Source organism: Chelonoidis abingdonii, chromosome 2 (assembly GCF_003597395.2).
Source record: "Chelonoidis abingdonii isolate Lonesome George chromosome 2, CheloAbing_2.0, whole genome shotgun sequence".
In the NCBI taxonomy this organism is placed as follows: domain Eukaryota; kingdom Metazoa; phylum Chordata; order Testudines; family Testudinidae; genus Chelonoidis; species Chelonoidis abingdonii.
Window position 1 is genome coordinate 141,300,220 of NC_133770.1, and position 21,277 is coordinate 141,321,496.

The 21,277-nt window shown below is 41.2% G+C and overlaps 1 protein-coding gene across 1 annotated transcript in view; it reads right to left on the reverse strand.

Moving 5' to 3' along the window:
• MARCHF11 (membrane associated ring-CH-type finger 11) overlaps window positions 1–21,277 on the reverse strand; it is a 58,249-nt gene that overhangs the window by 14,137 nt on the left and 22,835 nt on the right. The window contains 1 exon segment of the mRNA XM_032789727.2: window positions 9,219–9,411. Within this exon segment, the coding sequence (XP_032645618.2) occupies window positions 9,219–9,411 (193 nt within the window).

Sequence of the window (21,277 nt, forward strand, 5' to 3'; positions counted from 1 at the left end):
CATAACTGGCTGGATAACCGTACTCAGAGAGTAGTTATTAATGGCTCCCAATCCTGCTGGAAAGGTATAACAAGTGGGGTTCCGCAGGGGTCTGTTTTGGGACCGGCTCTGTTCAATATCTTCATCAACGACTTAGATGTTGCATAGAAAGTACGCTTATTAAGTTTGCGGACGATACCAAACTGGGAGGGATTGCAACTGCTTTGGAGGACAGGGTCAAAATTCAAAATGATCTGGACAAATTGGAGAAATGGTCTGAGGTAAACCGGATGAAGTTCAATAAAGACAAATGCAAAGTGCTCCACTTAGGAAGGAACAATCAGTTTCACACATACAGAATGGGAAGAGACTGTCTAGGAAGGAGTATGGCAGAAAGAGATCTAGGGGTCATAGTGGACCACAAGCTAAATATGAGTCAACAGTGTGATACTGTTGCAAAAAAAGCAAACGTGATTCTGGGATGCATTAACAGGTGTGTTGTAAACAAGACACGAGAAGTCATTCTTCCGCTCTACTCTGCGCTGGTTAGGCCTCAACTGGAGTATTGTGTCCAGTTCTGGGCACCGCATTTCAAGAAAGATGTGGAGAAATTGGAGGGGTCCAGAGAAGAGCAACAAGAATGATTAAAGGTCTTGAGAACATGACCTATGAAGGAAGGCTGAAAGAATTGGGTTTATTTAGTTTGGAAAAGAGAAGACTGAGAGGGGACATGATAGCAGTTTTCAGGTATCTAAAAGGGTGTCATCAGGAGGAGGGAGAAAACTTGTTCACCTTAGCCTCTAATGATAGAACAAGAAGCAATGGGCTTAAACTGCAGCAAGGGAGATTTAGGTTGGACATTAGGAAAAAGTTCCTAACTGTCAGGGTAGTTAAACACTGGAATAAATTGCCTAGGGAGGTTGTGGAATCTCCATCTCTGGAGATATTTAAGAGTAGGTTAGATAAATGTCTATCAGGGATGGTCTAGACAGTATTTGGTCCTGCCATGAGGGCAGGGGACTGGACTCGATGACCTCTCAAGGTCCCTTCCAGTCCTAGAGTCAATGCTTTTGATTTTTTAAAATAAAATTAAGGAAAATTTTTGAAAGTACTTTTTTGAACCAAAAGCAAAATATTCACTTTAAAAATGTTGAAAGTGATTTTTTTCAGAATTGTTAAGATTTTTTTTTACTTAAAGAATTAAGCAAAAATTGACACAAAACGTGAAATATTTCAGCATCACTAAATCTGCATTTTTTTTGCTGTAAAACATTTAAGCTGAAATATTTGTCCATTCTCTAGTTGTCCATGCTACTCATGCCAGAGAGACAGTCTTCCAGAAGACGGCCTTCCAGAATCGTGCCTCTTGGAGGCACTTTTAGAGTTGGCCTTGCAGATGTTGACAACTTTTAGCTAAATGCTCTCCCTATGGAATAAATTCGCCTGTCTCAAGTAAGAAGCAGCAGTTAGAATTTTCCTGTTGGCACCGTTTGTGTGTAAACGTCTGTCTCAAAATCTGGTACTTACGAGTTCAGGACCATCTGAGTGTTTACTGTGAACCTCCCCCAAGCTCTATACCCAGCTTGGATCTTATCTCGCTGCACCAGCAGGAATTATCAGCCCGCCTGTTCCTCGCTCTGGTCCCCCCAGACTTTCCCTGGGAGACCCTCCCAAGACCAGAATCCTCTGGGTCTCCTCTATCTTTTTTCATCTCCCTAGCTTCCCTCCCCTTTCTGGGTTAGGCCGGTGCGATGACTATCCTTCACTCCTTGAATACAACCAGAGAGGCAATGGCTAGCAATCTATGCATTCACCTAGTCAGCTCACACTAAGGCTATGCCCCTCCTCCTTTGTCCCCGTAAACTAGAGAAAAACCTCAAACACAAGAGAACAGAGTTGATTCTTCTCTCTTTGGTCCCGTAGCCTGTTCCCAAGCCCTGGGAACAATAGGAAAGTCAAGACACACAGATGTAATGGGCTTCCCTCCCCCTCTTAACTGTCTTCCCGTGAGGTAGACAGATACCTGTGGCACAGAAATTTCTCTCCCTTTGCCTCACTAGGAAAAGAAACTCCACAAGTTTTAAAAGAAACTTTATATAAAAAGAGAAGAAAATACAGAACAATATACTTGCATTAAGAGATCAATTAGGATGCTTGGCTTATAAGAAAATATGAATAAACAGTCTGATTTAAAAGATAGCCCAATTAAACCAGTCCAGCACAAATCAACACCATATGTAAATACAAATCAAAGCACATCACAGCCGTATTACTTTGATTTCCTTTTGTACTCACACTTGTTAGTAAGTGGAGAATATTTGAAAGAAGATGGAGTTAGAAGAAAAAGCTTGTTTACTCACAGCCGAGGAAAACAAAAAGACCCCGAGTTTCCAGTTCCCCTCCGCCAGACTTTAAAAAAATCCAGGTCTCTGATTGGTCCTCTGGTCAGGTGTTTGGTTCCCCCTTTGTTCACCCTTTACAGGTAAAAGAAAATTAACCCTTTACCTATCTACTTAATGAAACCTTATTAGACTAATGAGACGTTTTGGAGCGTGAGGCTTTCGTTGGTGAATACCCACTTCGTCAGAGGCAGGTAGTGGAAATTTCCAGGGGCAGGTATATATATGCTAGCAAGCAAGCTAGAGATAACGAGGTTAGTTCAATCAGGGAGGGTGAGGCCCTGTTCTAGCAGTAGAGGTTGTGAAAACCAAGGGAGGAGAAACTGGTTCTGTAATTGGCAAGCCATTCACAGTCTTTGTTTAGTCCAGAGCTGATGGTGTCAAATTTGCAGATGAACTGAAGCTCAGCAGTTTCTCTTGAAGTCTGGTCCTGAAGTTTTTTTGCTGCAGGATGGCCACCTTAAGTCTGCTATAGTGTGTCGCCAGGGAGGTTGAAGTGCTCTCCTCCTACAGGTTTTTGTATATTGCTATTCCTGATATCTGATTTGTGTCCATTTATCCTTTTCCGTAGTGACTGTCCAGTTTGGTTCCGATGTACATAGCAGAGGGGCATTGCTGGCATATGATGGCGTATATTACATTGGTGGACGTGCAGGTGAATGAACCAGTGATGGTGTGGCTGATCTGGTTAGGTCCTGTGATGGTGTCGCTGGTGTAGATATGTGGGCAGAGTTGCATCGAGGTTTGTTGCATGGATTGGTTCCTGAGCCAGAGTTTACTATGGTACGGTGTGCAGTTGCTGGTGAGAATACGTTTCAGGTTGGCAGGCTGTCTGTGGGCAAGGATTGGCCTGCCACCAAGACCCGTGAAAGTGTGGGATCATTGTCCAGGATGGGTTGTAGATCCCTGATGATGCGTTGGAGGGTTTAGCTGGGGGCTGTATGTGATGGCCAGTTGGAGTCCTGTTGGTTTCTTTCTTGGGTTTGTCTTGCAGTAGGAGCTTCTGGGTACACGTCTGGCTCTGTTGATCTGTTTCCTAATTTCCTCGTGCGGGTATTGTAGTTTTGAAAATGCTTGGTGGAGATTTTGTAGGTGTTGGTCTCTGTCTGAGGGGTTAGAGCAGATGTGGTTGTACCTCAGTGCTTGGCTGTAGACAATGGATCGTGTGATGTGCCCGGGATGGAAGCTGGAGGCATGAAGGTAGGCATAGCGGTTGGTAGGTTTTCGATATAGGGTGGTGTTAATGTGACCATCACTTATTTGCACCGTGGTGTCTAGAAAGTGGACCTCCCGTGTAGATTGGTCCAGGCTTGAGGTTGATGGTGGGGGTGGAAGTTGTTGAAATCGTGGTGGAATTTTTCTAGAGTCTCCTTCCCATGGGTCCAGGATGATGTAAGAGTTCATCAATGTAAGCGTAGGTAGAGAAGGGGCGTGAGTGGGACGAGAGCTGAGGAAGTGTTTCCAGGTCAGCCATAAAAATATTGGCGTATTTGGTGGGGCCACGCGGGTGCCCATTAAGCGTATGCTCACTTGATTCTGGGTTGGTTATATATTGCATCAGTCAAACTGAAATAGTTTTGTCTGAGTATAAAGGCACAGAGCTCAGATTCAGCCAGTTATTGCGTGTGGCTATCATCAGGGTATACTGTCCTGACAGCTTGGGTATTCCACTCTGTGTTTGTGGGATGTAATGTTAGTGTAGAGAGCCTCTACATCCATGGTGGCTAGGATGGTGTTTTCTGGGAGGTGACCAATGCATTGTAGTTTCCTCAAGAATTCAGTGGTGTCACGGAGATAGCTGGAAATGCTGGTGGCATAGGGTCTGAGCAGGGAGTCCCCATATCCAGACAGTCCTTCAGTGATAGTGCCAATGCCCGAGATGATGGGGCGTCCAGGATTTCTGGGTTTGTGGATCTTGGGTAGTAGATAGAATGACCCTGGTCGGGGCTCTGAGGGTATGCTGATTTGTTCTGATGTTAGTGTAGGGAGTGTCCTGAGTAGATGGTCCAGTTTCTTAGTGTATTCCTCAGTGGGATCTGAGGGAAGTGGCCTGTAGAATTTGGTATTAGAGAGTTGTCTGGCAGCCTCCTTTTGGTAGTCTCAAGTAGGGACCATCACAGGACAAAAGGAAAACCCCTTAAAACTATTGTTTAGATGGGCCCACAGAAATGTGTGAATTGATCAAACTATTAACATGAAATATAAATAAATCTAACTTTAACAATACAACTATTTAAAAAAACATTTACAACTAGATTTGTTAAACATGAAGGAAAAGAGTTGGTGAGTAGAAAGATACTGCAGTACAGTTAGAGGAAGAGGTTATTTATACCATTGGTCTAAAGAATGTTAGAGTGGGGGAATTGTACACACACTAACTGACAACTTACTACTTCAAAAAGGTTCCGTTACCACGTACTTAGTCATTCTTCTCCAATAGTGTAACTACGTGGAGGCAATATGATGAAGGAGAGCAGCCAGGTCCAAGCAATGGAAGAGTGGGAAGCTAATGTGCTATTCCTTAAGGAATCCTTAAAGTTTTTGAATCCTAAATTCCTTTAATGAAAACACCTTGAGCACTCTCTCTCTCTCTCTCTCTCTCTGATAATCCCAACAGGGACTCAGTAATCTCCGGCAATATCAATGTGTACAACTTTGACTGGCCACAGTTCCATTTAGTTCAAATGTGAAAGACTTCTCTGCAAATCTTGCATGCTCTGGAAGTTTTCCTGTGAGAATAACTTCATGCCCAGTTCAGATGCAGAATTACATACAGAATTGCCATATTTGACACTGATGTGATTAGAAGGGGATGCTGTAAGGAGGGACCCAGAATTCCCAGGGAAGATCAGAAGAGGATTAATTGAACAACGGACACAAATTTAACCTACATGTTAAAATATGTAAGTTAAATTGATATTGATAGAACACTGTCCTCTGCATAGAGAGTAAGAAGAGTCTTGTAATACACGGCAACTTTATACTTTGTTAAATGTTACAAAAGTGAATTTCCTGTAAAACTGGATAGGCTGCAAATGGAAATGAACAGAGAATCCACAGAAGTTATTTAGTGGGTGGCATACTGGTGAGCTGTAAGCTTTGACAGTTTTCTCTTGGTACAAATGAATGACAAGGCTGGCAGATTAAAATGTATGAGACATTTTTTAATATTACTTATTGGATAGGACTGTGGATTGATGCAATTAAATCAGATTTAATGGAAAAATACTAAAAATAATCTGTTAAAGTTTCTAAATGTGAAGGTTTTTAATATAACTGCATTTCTCACTAGCCAATTATTGAACTTCATTTCAAAATTATAAAAACAATAACACTTCAAGCAGTACAGATATTACATTTCTCAGGTTGCTGAAAACATTTTATTGTTTATGCAGAGCCACAGATGTACATGACTTTAGACAACTGGAATGGGTCTTTAGTCATGGAGTTTACAACTCAAGCCCTGACCATAAAATTAACTATCCATGAGTGCACCCTTGTGCCTATGCAAATCCCCACTGAAATCAGTGAGGCTTTTCATGGGTGCAGGGACTCATCCACAGCGAGTTTATTGCAGGATGATCACAAATAAAGGGGTGGGGCACTTAACTTTTAGACTTGTCCTTCATAACACTTCTGTTGGCTGCATCCAGGGCAGGCTCTGGCTTTTTTGCCGCCACAAGCAAAAAAAAAACAAAAAAACCCACAAACACTGGCGCAGTGGCCGGAGCAGCAAAGGCTGCGGAGGGGGGAAACCAACCTGTGGCCCGGCTGGAGCAGCAAAGGGGAGGGCGAGAATTTTGGGAAACCTGCCAGCCGGTTGGAGCAATGGGGGGGCACGCAACAAACCTGCCTGCTGACCAGCCGGAACAGCGAAGGGAAGAAAACACAAGAAAACAAAAAGAAAAAAATACCTGCAGGGCGGCGGGAGCGCGGGTGCAGGGGGACTTCCAGCCCTGCAGACGCTGGGCAGCGGTGTGCAAACCCCAGCTAGCGGATGGGGGGAGGCGAAGAGAGAGAAGGGGGCGGCCAGAGCGTCCTTAAGCGGGGCGCTCACCATGTGGACCCTCCCGCTGTGCCACCTGCTGGGAGGGCTCCCTCTCACTCCGGTGGGCAGGCAGAAAAGGACGCGGTCTGCGTGCCGGGCTTGCTGCACACCTGGCACTGCTCCCAGCAGCTCCCCTCCTCCACGCCGTCACCCCCTACAGGGCGGCAGGAGCAGCAAATCAAAAGAAAAAACCTGCAGAGGAAGCGGAAGCTGCGAAGCGCAAAAAAAAAAAAAAAAAAAGGGCTTGGGCAGAATGCCGCCCCTTGGAATCTGCCGCCCCAAGCATCAGCTTACTTAGCTGGTGCCTGGAGCCGGGCCTGGCTGCATCAACACTGCACAGGTCATAGTGTATGAGGAACAGAATATAGCATACATCTGCTTGTTAGTCCTTTTACATAATTTAGAGCTAGTGGGTAAGAATTAAAGAGTAAGACAAAAACTTTCTAATGTAATAAAATCATTGCCCACTGAACTGCTGTTAGAAAGTTATATGTGTCATCAGATTATCTTGTGGCAGCAATGAATTCTGTGGCACCTTATAGACTAACAGATGTTTTGGAGTATGATCTTTTGTGGGTGAATACCCACTTCGTCAGATGCATGTCTGACGAAATGGGTATTCACCCACGAAAGCTCATGCTCCAAAACGTCTATTAGTCTATAAGGTGCCACAGGATTCTTTGCTGCTTTTACAGATCCAGACTAACACGGCTACTCCTCTGATACTTGATTATCTTGTGGGTTTTTTAGATCATTCAGAAACCTAAACATTTGCATTCTAAGGAATTTAATTCAGATATTTTCAGTTAAAGCAATTACTCAGATTAAAGTCCTTTATCCTATAGAAGTTACAATAACAGACACCTCTAACACAGAGTGAAGTTGGAGATGCTAATAGATACTTTAAAAATTTGTAGGTGATCTTGGATGCACATGTTTAAAATACAATAGGCTGCAGAAGATTACTTGAAAGTATATTGAACTTGAAAGGTCTGAGCTGATCAGAAGTACAAAAATGCTGCACAATTACCAAACCAGTTAACCAGTTATTTCTTAATTCCCAGACACAAGTTTAGTCATTTAAAGTTATTAGGTAACATAATTGTTTTTTTTAAAAAAAACCTACGCATTAAGCTTGCTACCATTAATTAAAAGTTAATGTTCAAGTAAGGAAACTATAGTTACAAAATGTAGATAGAGATGCTAATTCAATAGCTCTCAAACTTTTGTATTGGTGACCCCTTTCACATACCAAGTCTCTGAGTGTGACCGCCTTATAAATTAAAAACACTTCTTTATATATTTATTACCATTATAAATGCTGGAGGCAAAGCAGGATTTAGGGTGGAGGCTGACAGCTCGCGACCTCCCATGTAATAACCTCATGACCCCCCAGTTTGAGAACCCCTGTGCTAATTAAGCTATTAGTATTAATTATAAGACTGTAGTTATATGCATATATTTAGATATCTAAGGCCACTCGCAAGTTTCCAAGTATCACTACTGTGTATTGTTTTAAATCTAGATATGAAAATTTATACTGGACATTTCAGTGACTACTTTATACTCTTAGCATGTCTTTCTTAGAATTGAATTTCCTCATTACTACATCCACAACCCTGTTCCATTGATACATTTAGTTCTATAACTACACGAATGTATTTTTATCTGTCTACAGATACTAAGCAATATATTTTGAACTGATGATGGTTTGATTTTTGTAACAAATTAAATCAGTGAAAAAATTCAATTAACACAATAAGTTTCAAATAACTATGTTGTCAACTGAACTGTATGATAATGTATACATGGTATAATAAGAGGCATATATAAAATTGAGTTAACAGCAACATTTGCAAAGCATTTTGAGATTTTTTTTATTAAAAGAATTATACAGCATTTCATCATGTTATCGATATAAATATTCTGGGAACCTTAGTTCAAATTACTGTGCCTTACTTACTCTAAGAGTGACTAGAATTCCTTTATTTTTATTTTAGTGTAACCTCTTTCACATTCAGCTCATAGTTGCTTTACTGACTATTTAAAAGTTTTTATTTAGACATTTTGGGATCAATATATTAAAGAAAGTGCGTACAGACACACACACACACACACACAAAAGCTTTCAGAAAGTTTTATCTTTACTCTTCAAGAGTTCTGATGACATCATAAACCACTTGAGCTCTGCTTTCATAGTATAATTAATAAATTAAAATACTTAGCACTTATATAGTGTTTTTTATCTGTTTAGGATGTCAACAGAACTCTTGAATTAGTTCCTTCATCTCACTGCAACAGTGCAGCCTATCCATTATACTCTATTTCTAGCATAGTGATTCACACAATTCTGTTCAGTGTAGTTCTAGATATGTAGTTGTACAAGAAAATCCTTCAGAGACCTATTCTATCCTTGACGTAAATAACTAACTCTGCTTAGCAACAAAGGAAGATTTGAGAGAACAGAACTATCATTAGACCTTTTCATCAAATCTTTGTTATAATTTTACCTACTGACCCTCCTACAATTTACTATCCTTTTAAATTTCAAAGTAGGCAAAACTGATTGTGATTCTGGGAATTTAACATTTAGGGAAAGTGATTTGATCAGGCTGAGGGTTGGGTTTTTGCTTGGCTCCTCTCTCACAGTGTCTCTGCTTTTATAAAAGTCAAGTGTTTGCTAAATATGTCAGCTAAGAATAAAAAAGTAGAGAATTGAAGAGCTTAAGGAAGTTTGACCCATAGTTATACTCTTAAACCACAATCTGTACTGATGTATGTTTTGAGCTTACCTATGCACACTAGATCCATAAAACCATACATTCCATAGCAGATTTGAAAAAGGATGTCCTTTCTTTGCCATACTGCATAGGGGCTGAAGGCTGACCATAGAAGCCAAGTCACACTTGCTACTAAGAACAGAGATCCTAGGATTACAGCAATCATCTGCACTTTCTCAACCAGTGTTATTGTAATGCGTTGCCACTAGAAGAGAAACAAAGTAGTGTAAGATAAAATATTACTTTTTGAAAACTTACATTCAACTCCAGTTTTCTCCTGAAACCAGAAATCATTTTAATATTCATACAAATCTTCATAGATCTTTGCTAATATTCTCGACACTACAATTTATGAGGGAAAAAACGACAGAATAGTAGTATAGAAATTGGTTATGTTAAAAGTTTTTTTAATGTTGTCCATATCACCATCTAGAAATGTACTTTGGAAGATTTACATTTATTTCAATCTTGCTATGAATACACAGGATAAAAATATTCAGCATCGGGAAATGCAGCTTGCCTTTCACATCTCCATAATGAGTAGCATCAAGACACTGTGGGAAGGACAATATCAAAGCCTTAGGGTCACAGACGAGGAAAAGGCTGTGTACCTTAGTGGGCTTCATACAGAATGGGAGTCCAAGTAATAAACTTCACAGGCAAAAATTGTTTAAAATAAACCTTATAGCAAGAGGATGGATTTGCAGAAGATGGCCTAATGGTAAATCCAGTCACAAGTGGCATATTATGAAGGAATAATTTGTTTCCTACAACTAAAGTACTATATATATACATTTGATCAGTATTTAAAAGGTGTAGAACGATATTTGAATTTTATTAGGGTCATGTATTCAATAGCAAAATCATTTCATACTTCTCAGCTGCTGCCATAGAGCACCTTTGGCAGTTTTATGCTCTGTAATGCTATCAGTTAGACATTTCTGTTCTTCTCTTCTCACATTTACCGAAGTGAGATAGAACAAGAATAACTTTGTGCTAAATGTTAGAAATCAAAACAACACTCTTAAATGTAATAAAAATTAATTTTCATGAGTCACATAATTGTTAAGAATTAGTAGGAGCATTGACAGCAGATCGAGGGAAGTGATTATTCCCCTCTATTCGGCACTGGTGAGGCCACATCAAGAGTATTGAATCCAGTTTTGGTCCCCCCACTACAGAAGAGATGTGGACAAATAGGAGAGAGTCCAGGGGAGAGCAAGAAAAAATGTTTACGGAGCTGGGGCACGAGGAAAGGCTGAGGGAACTGGGGTTATTAGTCTGGAGAAGAGAAGGGAGAGGGGGGATTTGATAGCAGCCTTCAACTACCTGAAGGGGGTGGTTCCAAAGAGGATGGTGCTAGACTGTTCTCAGTGGTAGCAGATGACAGAACAAGGACTAATGGTCTCAAGTTGCAGTGGGGGAGGTCTAGGTTGGATATTAGGAAACATTATTTCACTAGGAGGGTAGTGAAGCACTGGAATGGATTACCTAGGGAGGTAGTGGAATCTCCATCCGCAGAGATTTTTAAGGCCTGGCTTGACAAAGACTTGGCTGGGATGATTTACTTGGTGTTGAACAGGGGATTGGACTACATGTTCTGAGGTCTTTTCCAACCCTAATATTCTATGATTCTAGATTAAATTGTTTAAAATATGTGGAAAAGGTTAGCAATAAACTGATAACTAAACAAAACCTTCACAGTGCACTTTTGGCAAGTTTGAGGTTCCTTTTTAAATAAACTTATGGTCATATGAGCTTCTCTTTGGTTTTGGGTTTTGTTGATTAATTTAAAAGAAAATTAATTGCCTGTTATAATTTTTTTTTAAGATATCATCATTAAAGGTTTTCACTCTGGACGGGAGAGGGAATACAAGTGTTTGGTTTGGGACAAAGATTACAGGACTCTGCTCCTCCTTCTGAATTATTGAGGGACTACTTCAATGGTTCCCATTTGGATTAAGGATGACATTCACAACTGGGAAAGAGGCAGAGACAATTGCTTTTCGTAAGTGAGTCTATTGTTTTTTGCCAATATCTTTTGATAATTGGCAATCTTCATTTCCAGGATGGCTGGTACCCCTTTATCTACTCTTTGTTTTTGAAAGCAGAAATGTGGGTGTGAGATACAAATCCTTGGATGGGTCTTAGGGACCTAAGTTTCCACCAGTAAAGTTCCCTACGTGCCAGAATTTCTGCTGGTGGGCATGCGCAATAGCACCTAACTCCTGATGTCGCTGAGCTGCTCAGCATTCCAGCTCATGTCTAATCCCTGCTGAGATTCACAAACTAGGTATTCCCTTGCCTATTACACCTGCACAAGCTGATGTAGTCGCCAGACTCTTAGCATGCCTACCACACCAAAGACAGCTAGGGATAGAGAGAGCAAGTCCCACTATCTCCATCAGCCCTGTGGTAAGAGCACTCACCTGGGATGTGGGAGACCCAGAATTCAACAGGTGCGCTGCTTAATTTGGAGCAGGGACTTAGACCCATGTCGCCCAGGTGAGTGCACTAACCACCTAGCTATTCTGCATGGACCTCTTTCAATCTCTCTTGTTGAAGTAGTTCCACTTTGTATAACTAATGAAATATTCATTAGGCCAGAAAGAGAATGAAAATTATTCTATAATCCAGAAGTTAAAGCACTCATCTGAAAGATACAAGAACTGAGTTTAAGTTCCTTCTCCAATTCAGGCAGAACAGGGATTTGAAAACAGATCTCCTACAACCCAGATGAGTACCCTAATTACTGGGCTATCAGCTATAATGGAGTGGGGGAAGGGGTTCTGTGATGGGGTGCATAAACCCTATACCAAGAAGGTGAGGGTTAATGAACTTCTCTGGCCTCAAGCAGCCCTGCCTCACTACACTTGCAAGGCATGTCAGGCTTGGAGAGAAGATCTAAAAGATATAAGCTCAGCTAATGGGAGATCTGGAAGGGGAACAGACCTTTGCTCTTCAGCCCTAAAGTGCCTGGCTGAAGGCAGGAGCTGCTTGGGTTAACTGCATTTTGAAGCCCTTGCCAAGACAATGGAGATCTTGAGTCTGAAACAGTATTTTGGGACTATTACTAGAGACTTGCCTGCAAGTGCCAAACTGGGCTGGCTATGCCTATCAGCAGCTGCCTGAAGGAAGTGTCCTGCCATGACCTTGTGTTGGTTCATTAGTGTTTGGTTTGCCTTTTGATCTTTGATAGGCCTGGAAAGGGTGGACTTCTACAGATTCAGTTGGAGGGCTTAGTCTCCCACAACCAGACTTGTACTTTTGGCTGCCTGGAGATGGAAGACCAAAGGCCACTGTGAGTTCAGAATCCTGTCATGCTTGTCAACTCTGTCCACATATCTATTGAAGTGACATCATCATAGGACCTAATCACATCAGCCATACCATCAGGGCAGGGCCAGTGCAACCATTTAGGCAAACTAGGCGGTTGCCTAGGGTGCCAAGATTTGGGGGTGCCAAAAAGTGGCGCCCCCCCAAATTTTTTTAAATGGTTGCAACCGCTGTTGCTGGAGGGGCTGAGCTGCCGGCAGCAGCAGCTGCCTGCATGCCGCCGGCAGCACAAGGTGTCCCCGGGTCAGGGCGCCGCCGGTCAGGGCGCCCCTGAGGTCAGTGCGCCGCCGCAGCAGCCCGGCAACCCAGGGCGCCCCCCGCCCCCGGGTCAGCGAGCGCCGCCGCAGCTCGGCAGCCCAGGGTGCCCCCCGCCCCGGGTCAGCGAGCCGCCGCCGCAGCCCGGCAGCCCAGGCGCCCCCCGCCCTCGGGGTCAGGAGCTGCCGCCCAGCCCAGCAGCCAGGGCGTCCACCCCCCTGGGGTCAGGGAGCGCCACGCAGCCGGGCAGCCCAGGGTGCCCCCGCCCCCTGGGGTCAGGGAGCTGCCGCCACAGCCGGCAGCCCACGGCGTTCCCCCCCACCAGGGTCAGGGAGCCGCCGCCGCAGCCCGGCAGCCCAGGGTGCCCCCGGGTCAGCGAGCCACGGCCGCAGCCGGCAGCCCAGGGCGCCCCGCCCCCGGGGTCAGGAGCCGTCGCCGCAGCCCGGCAGCCCAGGGCGTCCCCCCTACCCCAGGGTCAGCGACCCGCCGCAGCCTGGCAGCCCAGGCGCCCCCCCCACCCGGTGTCAGGGAGCCGCCGCCGCGACCCGGCAGCCCAGGGCGCCCCCCCCCGGGGTCAGGGAGCGCGAGACCGCGGCTCGGGGCGCAGTGTCCCGGCGCCTGGGCGCCAGAAACCCTAGCGCCGTCCTGCATCAGGGCTCATTCACCTGCACATCTACCAATGTGATATATGCCAGCAATGCCCTCTGCCATGTATATTGGCCAAACCAGACAGTCTCTACACAAAGAATTAATAGACACAAATCTGAACATCAGGAATCATAACACTCGAAACCAGTAGGAGAACACTTTAACCTGTCTGGTCATTCAATGACAGACATGCGGGTGGCAATTGCAACAGAAAAGCTTCAAAAACAGACTCCCAACGAGAAACTGCTGAGCTGGAATTGATATGCGAACTAGATACAATCAGCTTAGGCTTAAATAGGGACTGGGAATGGCTGAGCCATTACAAACATTGAATCTATCTCCCTTGTAAGTATTCTCACACTTCTTATCAAACTGTCTGTACTGGGCTATCTTGATTATCACTTTAAAAGTTTTTTTCTCTTACTTATTGGCCTCTCAGAGTTTGTAGACAACTCTCACCTTTTCATGCTCTCTGTATGAGTATATATATCTCCTCAATATGTTCCATTCTATTTGCATCCGAAGAAGTGGGCTGTAGCCCACAAAAGCTTATGCTCAAATAAATTTGTTGGTCTCTAAGGTGCCACAAGTACTCCTGTTCTTTTTGCGGATACAGACTAACACGGCTGCTACTCTGAAACCTGTCAATTTGGCATGTTCAATCTTAAAGAAATTTCCCTCTTGAATTTTAAAATGGGCGTATTTTTTTAATGAATAGATACTTGAGTCCAAGCTGGCACTTACTTCATTGTCCTTGCAAGATCCAGTATAGAACTGGATACAATCCAGTATACAATCCTGCCCACAAAATCAAAAGCTTTGCATTACAGAAGTGCAAAAGCTGTAAATACTGTACTAACTTCTCTCATATGGACTATAATTTTGAAAGCTCTGTACACAGAGACTCTGTTTTGTGAGTTGCATGTGTGAAAAGTTTGTAGTGAAGGGCCCAAATTTTGTATTTCCCTGCATTGTAAAATTTTTTGAATGCTTCAGCCAAAATTGTGAAAGGACCCCAAAAATCTCCAAATGAAAACTTTTATCCAGACATAAGATTTCCAGTAGTTCTGTTTATCTGTCAGGTTTTAGTTAGTAAACAGTTATTGTGAACTGATAGTATTTAGAAGTAGGTATAGTAACTTCTGGTAGCAAAAATACTTGTTTTAGTTTAATACAAAAATGACCCTTCTACATCGGCATTCTTTGTTATGACACACTAGAATACATTCTCACAGAAATGAGATTTCATAAATATGCATTACAGAAGGTCTATTTCCACTAATCACAAAGCACAGCTAGCATGAAAGTTTGTTTTTCTGAAACTTATCTGAAATACACAGTTATAGTAATTTCATATGACTAAGGCCCTTCTTGTAGGCAGTCACTCACTAAACAATTGAAGACTTTTTGTCATAAGAACAAGACTCATTTTATGGAATCAAAAACTATTTAAGCTTTGTCTAATTGGCTTTGATTATTTATAGCTCTTTACTACACACCATGTTGCATGCTGTTAAAAGATTAAATGACTGTAACATCACATGAATTACTTACCATCAGCAAGTTCTTTCAGTGTAATTGTTGCTGTTTGTCTCAATCTTTTAATGGGAGTTAATGTTGAAAGGCTGCACTAAGCATTTTATAAACTGACTTAACATTCAAAATTGAATTAATTTAGTTATTGAAATGAAAAATGTAATTCTAATTTAAACCATTATTTGCAACAAATATTTCTCATTTTCTTAATTTGGTAACTTGCCTAAATAAGGTGTTATGAAACATGAATATAAATTGTTCCCTTTATCTCTAGTTTTTTTTTTTAACTTAAGTGCACTTTGCTAAAATGATCTTTCTAATTAGGGAATGTACAGTCAGCAAATCAAAAATTTTAAAGATTTTTTTTTCAATATAGACATATGTGAAGAAGGTGGAGAAAGACACCTTGAAGATAAATCATCTTTAATCATCTTTAAATGTAACTCTGTATATTAACTATATATAAAATCATTTATAGTCTTTGAACCTTATTAAACCTGTCTGCTAACTATTTTAAGTCTAATTTTTGGTTTAGCCAGAAAAATATTTGCCATGTCAAAATCTTTGAATGAGAGCATTCCAGTCCGTGTTAGAAACCATGGGAGAGGGCTGTTGGGTAAATTGTGCCAGTGCAATCTACAATTTACATGTTTGCACAGATTCTACACTACTAGACTGCACTCATGCAGTTACTTCACTTTGGCTAATATCTCCATTGTAGACATAGCTCTTATAGAGAAAACAATGTGCAAGTGCAAAATTCTGATTTTATAGCATTTTATACTCACTTAGCCAGGTATATAAGACTACACAAAGTAAAAGGCATTGGGGACTTGGGTTCCTTATATTCATTAGAGACACTGTTAAACTAATCCGCATGGAGATTATACTAGAACATTCTTCCTGCTTTCCTTTGAAAACAAATCACATTTTCACCTACATTTACAGAAATGTTTTTGAAGATCCACTTGGATATTTTGCTTTGCTAATCCACCAAAGACCTTTGCCTCATCTAGAATTCCCTTTGAATTATATGGGAGTTTTACTAGTGCATCAGTGGCAAGTCATATCTCTTACTCTGACCCCAGATACACTGTTCCTCTATTTAAGTAGTCTGGTTATTTTTCAAAATAACTTCCTTTCATAGGATATCTGGCCCCTTTAAGAGGAATCCAGGCCCAGTCTGCCAGTGATATGTTTCATTTGAAGAATGAGCTCATCTCAGCTCACCTGTAGGTAATTAACTGCCGAGGTGGCTGGTTGGCATCTGGTTGGCTAGTGAGCATCTGACCTGATAAAAGGCTATCAGAATGCAGTTAAAGAAGAGGTGCTCCCAGAAAGAGGAGGATCCTAAAGAAAGCATCTTAGAGAGGTCTTTTCTAGATAGCGGTGTAGTAGGTGTAGCTTGCAAGGAGCTGCATGCTACCTAGAGAAGAGCTACAGCTGGCAGGAAGGTCCTGGCTGTGGGACTGAAACTCAGATGAAGTTTGCCTCCCTGCTAAGAAGCCTTAGTGAAGCTCTTTCTTGTGCTCCTGTTGATCTTTGCTTTTAACAAATGAGACTCTTAGAAGGGTGGAAAGGTGAAGGTGTGCTGTTTGATACATAAAAACCTTGCTGGATTTATTGATAACTAAACTGGAGAAACTAAGACAGGGTGTACCTGCAGTGCCACACCTGCTTGCAGAGTCCTCAACTGCTGTAAATCAGGTACATTTACGTTAAAATAATTATGCTAATTTACACCATTTGCAAATCTGGCCTATATTTTTAAAATGACAAATTTAAACTAGCCAGCATTAACTGAGTCACAACTTAAGTGAAAACCATATCACTTTCCTTCTCTAACACAATATAGTATATACATAAGAGCTGCCATATGGGGTCAGACAAATGGTCTATCTAACCCAGTGTCATGTCTCTGACAGTGGTGTACATCAAAGCTTCAGGGGGAGTGTACTGAACAGGGCAGTTGGAATGATCTATCCCTGTCTTTCCTTGCTGGTTTTGGCAGTCAAGGGTTCAGGGTTGCTCTGAACATGGGGTTGCATCTCTGACCATCTTGGCTAATAGCCACTGATGGATCTATCCATCCTTTTTGCAGGTGTTCTTTAAACAGGAATGCATGGAAATTGTTTTTACAAAAGTTTCAGGTACTGAATGTTAGGCATTAGACAGGTGAACAGAAGCAAAACACCAAAACTATGTTGGAAATCTCTCACTCTTTCCTCAGGTCTTGCAACTTGAAGCCTCAAAGAAATGTACTGGGCCTGTTCTGAGTTAACACTCTGTAAATCAGGAGTGGTATTGCTGAAGTCAGTGCAGTTACTCTGGTGTAAAATCAGTGTAAAGTGAGATTGATCATCATCTCACTGCCTTTTGCTCTGAAAGGACATCTTACTATATCTAACATGCTCTTACCATTCTTTAAATGTGTCAGTAAAATATTGGATAAAAGAGAGGCAGTTGACATTTATTTGAACTTTCAAAAAGCCTTTGAAAAGCACTTCACAAGAGACTACTACTCTTGGAAGTGAGAGGAAAAAGTACTGTCATGGATCAGAAATTGACTAAAACAGAAAACAAGAATAGAAATAAACAGTCAATTTTCATCCCGGCAAAAGATTAATAATGAAGAGCCACAATGTTTCATACAAAGGTAAGTGGTGTTCAACGTATGTATTATCTGGAGGTGAACAGAAAGGTGGTAGAATTTTCAGGTGACACAATTACTTAGGTTCCTCAAGACTGGAGAAGATGAAGGAAACTTGGAGGGATTTAAGCAAGCTAGATAAATGAAAGATGAAGTCCAATGTTGACATATGCAAAATAATGCACACAAGAGGGAATAACTTAACCTACTCATACTCCTAATTAGGGGGAGGGATAGCTCACTGGTTTGAGCATTAGCCTGCTAAACCCAGGGCTGTGAGTTCAGCCCTTAAGGGGGCCACTTAGGGATTTGCAGAAAAAAATCAATACTTGATCCTGCTAGTGAAGGCAAGGGGCTAGACTCAATGACCTTTCAAGGTCCCTTCCAGTTTTAGGAGATTGGTATATCTCCTATTATTATTAGGATCTTAATTAACTGTAACCACTTAAAAGAGGTGGAAACCATTGCGAGCAGCCTCAAGTCATTTTGAAATATCACTTTATTAAATGTATGGTGGCAGCAGTGATCAAAAAAGCAAAGTGTTAAGACTTATAAGGAATTGAATAAAGAGTAATACCAAAAACACTACATTGTCATTATCTAAATCAATGGTATGTACTTTTATGGAATAGTTTCAGTTTGGGTCACTCTACTGCAAATCAGTTCAGGGATAGGTAATCTCAATTATGTTAGAGGCATGGAAAAACTCTCATATGAGGAGAGAGTGAAAGGATTGGGATTACTTGCAATAGAGGAAATGAATGAGAAGTTATGATAAAAAATAAGGGCATGGTAAAGGTAGTTAATGCACTATCTGCCCATTCTCCTACTACAAGTAGAAGAAGACATTCAATGAAATTGAATGGAATGCATTTAAAACTGAAAAGGAAATACTTTTTCATATGATACACAACTAGCCTGTGGAATTCAGTGTTACAAAATATCACTGCAGCCAAGAGTTTAGCAGGATTCAAAAAAGCATTGTTTTAGAAGGATTACAAGAATATCTAAAATTATCATTGTAAGGATTTCTTTTTTTTAAATTGGCATAGATAGAAACTCTTTTGCTTTAGGACATAAACCAACCTCTACCTACTGAGAGGTTAGAAATGGTATTATCAGGTCACACATTTTCTAAGTGCCTTCTGCAAGGTTCTTGAATCTTCTTCTGAAATACCAGCTGTTAGTCACTAGTCTAATCCAGCATGACAATTCCATTGTTCCTATGCCGGAGAATTCAGAGCTACCGTAGAACCCCACCAGACACAGAGCCATGTTATGGAGGTTAAACAAGCGTCTGTTTGAATATATTGTGCAGTTTTGCAAAATATTAAAGATTATTTTATTTCAATGATTGTTTAGAATACCTAAAAATCTGCAAAACCACACAATGTACTACAAAAGCAGTACCTACCTGAATCCCCTTTAACCCATAGGCAGCTCTATACCCAGGGGAGATTTTGTGATAACTTTATAACACAATGGATGTTGATGTGTCACGTCAGAGTAGGTGCTGGCAACTGGACATGTTACTGGATCTAAGGAGAAGAAGCAAATTATTTTTTAACAATGTGTTAAATCTCCCTCTTAGCCTGGCTATGTCAACATTGGCCATGTATTGCTACAGCTATGGAAAGTTTTTCTGAAGCCAATTTGCTGTTTGCCTCTAAATACTCTGACTAAGCTGAACAGATACCAACTGGAAGACATAAAGGCTTTTTCCCTGCTTTGCTTGCCAGTTGCAGATTGTTCCAACAAATAAATGTTAACCATAGTATTCATTATCCAAAATAGAATTTGCGACCTGCTTGTATACATGTAAGATTCTTATGCAAGCAAAAAAGAACCCAACATTTTTGTGAGCTCAACAGATGTGTTGGAAATATGTGTTTAATTTTATTTTTAATGGAAAATTTGACTAAACATTCAGAGAACTCACTTTCTCTGAGGCATAGCAACAATCACAATGTTCCATATGCATGATTTCCCTATGTAGAGAATGTACAGTATACTTGTTGCTAACTTAATGACTAAATAGATTACATGTTGGAAAGCATGTGTATTTTTAAACACAAGTTTCTTCTGTATTTTAAATTATAAGATATATCTTTGTCTAGCAGCAAGCATAGTTATGTCAATGCAGACTCTGGCTTTGATGGCTGTACATTTTGATTAAATCTGAAAACACAAGGAGCTTATAGTTAATAATGGGCACCCTATCTTTTGTGTCCCACAAATTTAGCATGCAGAGCACTGCTAAATTTGCTTATGCATACCTTATCAGCCCTGTTGTGATAAATTACGGCCTTCTTTGTTCCTTACCTTCAAGCTAGAACACTGATGTAATTTTGGAGGTTCTGGAGCTATTTCTGCTCTGCTACAGCCTTTTTATACTGTTCTGGTGGAGTAAACAAACTTAAGATATCAGAACCAGCCCTTGGTGAATACTTTTGGTATAATAGCCAATGCAGCATAGAACTGCAAAAGGGGCTTGATATTCTGAGCTCTGGAACTGCCTGAGGTCCACTGCAGTTGAGCATAAGTTAGAGCAGTCCTGAAGCCAGACCAGAACAGTCAGGGAGGTCTAAAAGTGCCAGTTATGTTTGCTCCCTCACATTTATGCACCAAACATACCTCAGGCAGAATGGAGAATCAGCCATTTTTGTTTGCTGAAATGCATTGGTTCATGAAGCAGTCTTTGAAAATTTCCGCTACCCCATAAGCCAAGTGTGCACTACACATCTTCAGAAGCCATGTGTGCCTACAAGGAACTTTACTGTGATCTTTGGCATCTATAAGGACATCAGATATGAACCACAACACATGTCAGAAACTGAGTTTTATTTTGGTACCGTGAAGTACATTTAATGTCCTTAATTTGAAAATGAATACCTCACATTTACCTCAGCATGTATGTAGCTGTAGAAGACTACAATCATATGACAAAATTCTGCTCCCCTCACACACTTTTAATTTTCTCATAGGGAATCTGATTTCAAATTGCTAGATGGCTAACTAATATTAATATATCTAAAGCTAAGTAACAACAGAAGTGGCCACAAAGATAATGGCAAAGCTAAGAGTAGAATCTCCAACCTTTGCTGCTTTGGTATAATCACTGATAGCCATTAATGTTATAATATTCAGCAGAAAAAAATAAATATTATATGTACTCTATTGACAATATAGACACATGAAAATTGTTACCTCATACCTGGAGCCAGTGCTAATGTGAGCTCATACCTGGAGCTAACCTGGCACTAGTGTGGTTTTGTCCAGTTAGTGACTACTACAATACTAAAACAAAATCATATAGTAAAGAGACTCTCTTTCCATGCAGAAGATTAAGTGTTCTATTTGTTGGAATGATAGAATCTCACTTATTTCAAATTAGGAAATCTAGATTATTAGGTTCTAGTTGGTGGTTTGTTTATTTTCTTTAAATGTAGAGATAATGCTCACTTAGTATTATGCTCTAGATCAGGGGTGAGAAAACTTTTTAGCCTGACGCCCACATCAGGGTTCTGAAACTGTATGAAGGGCCAGGTAGGGAAGGCCGTGCCTCCCTAAACAGCCTGGCCCCTGCCCCCTGACTTCCCCCCTCATAACTCTCAACCCATCCAATCCCCCCTGCTCCTTGTCCCTT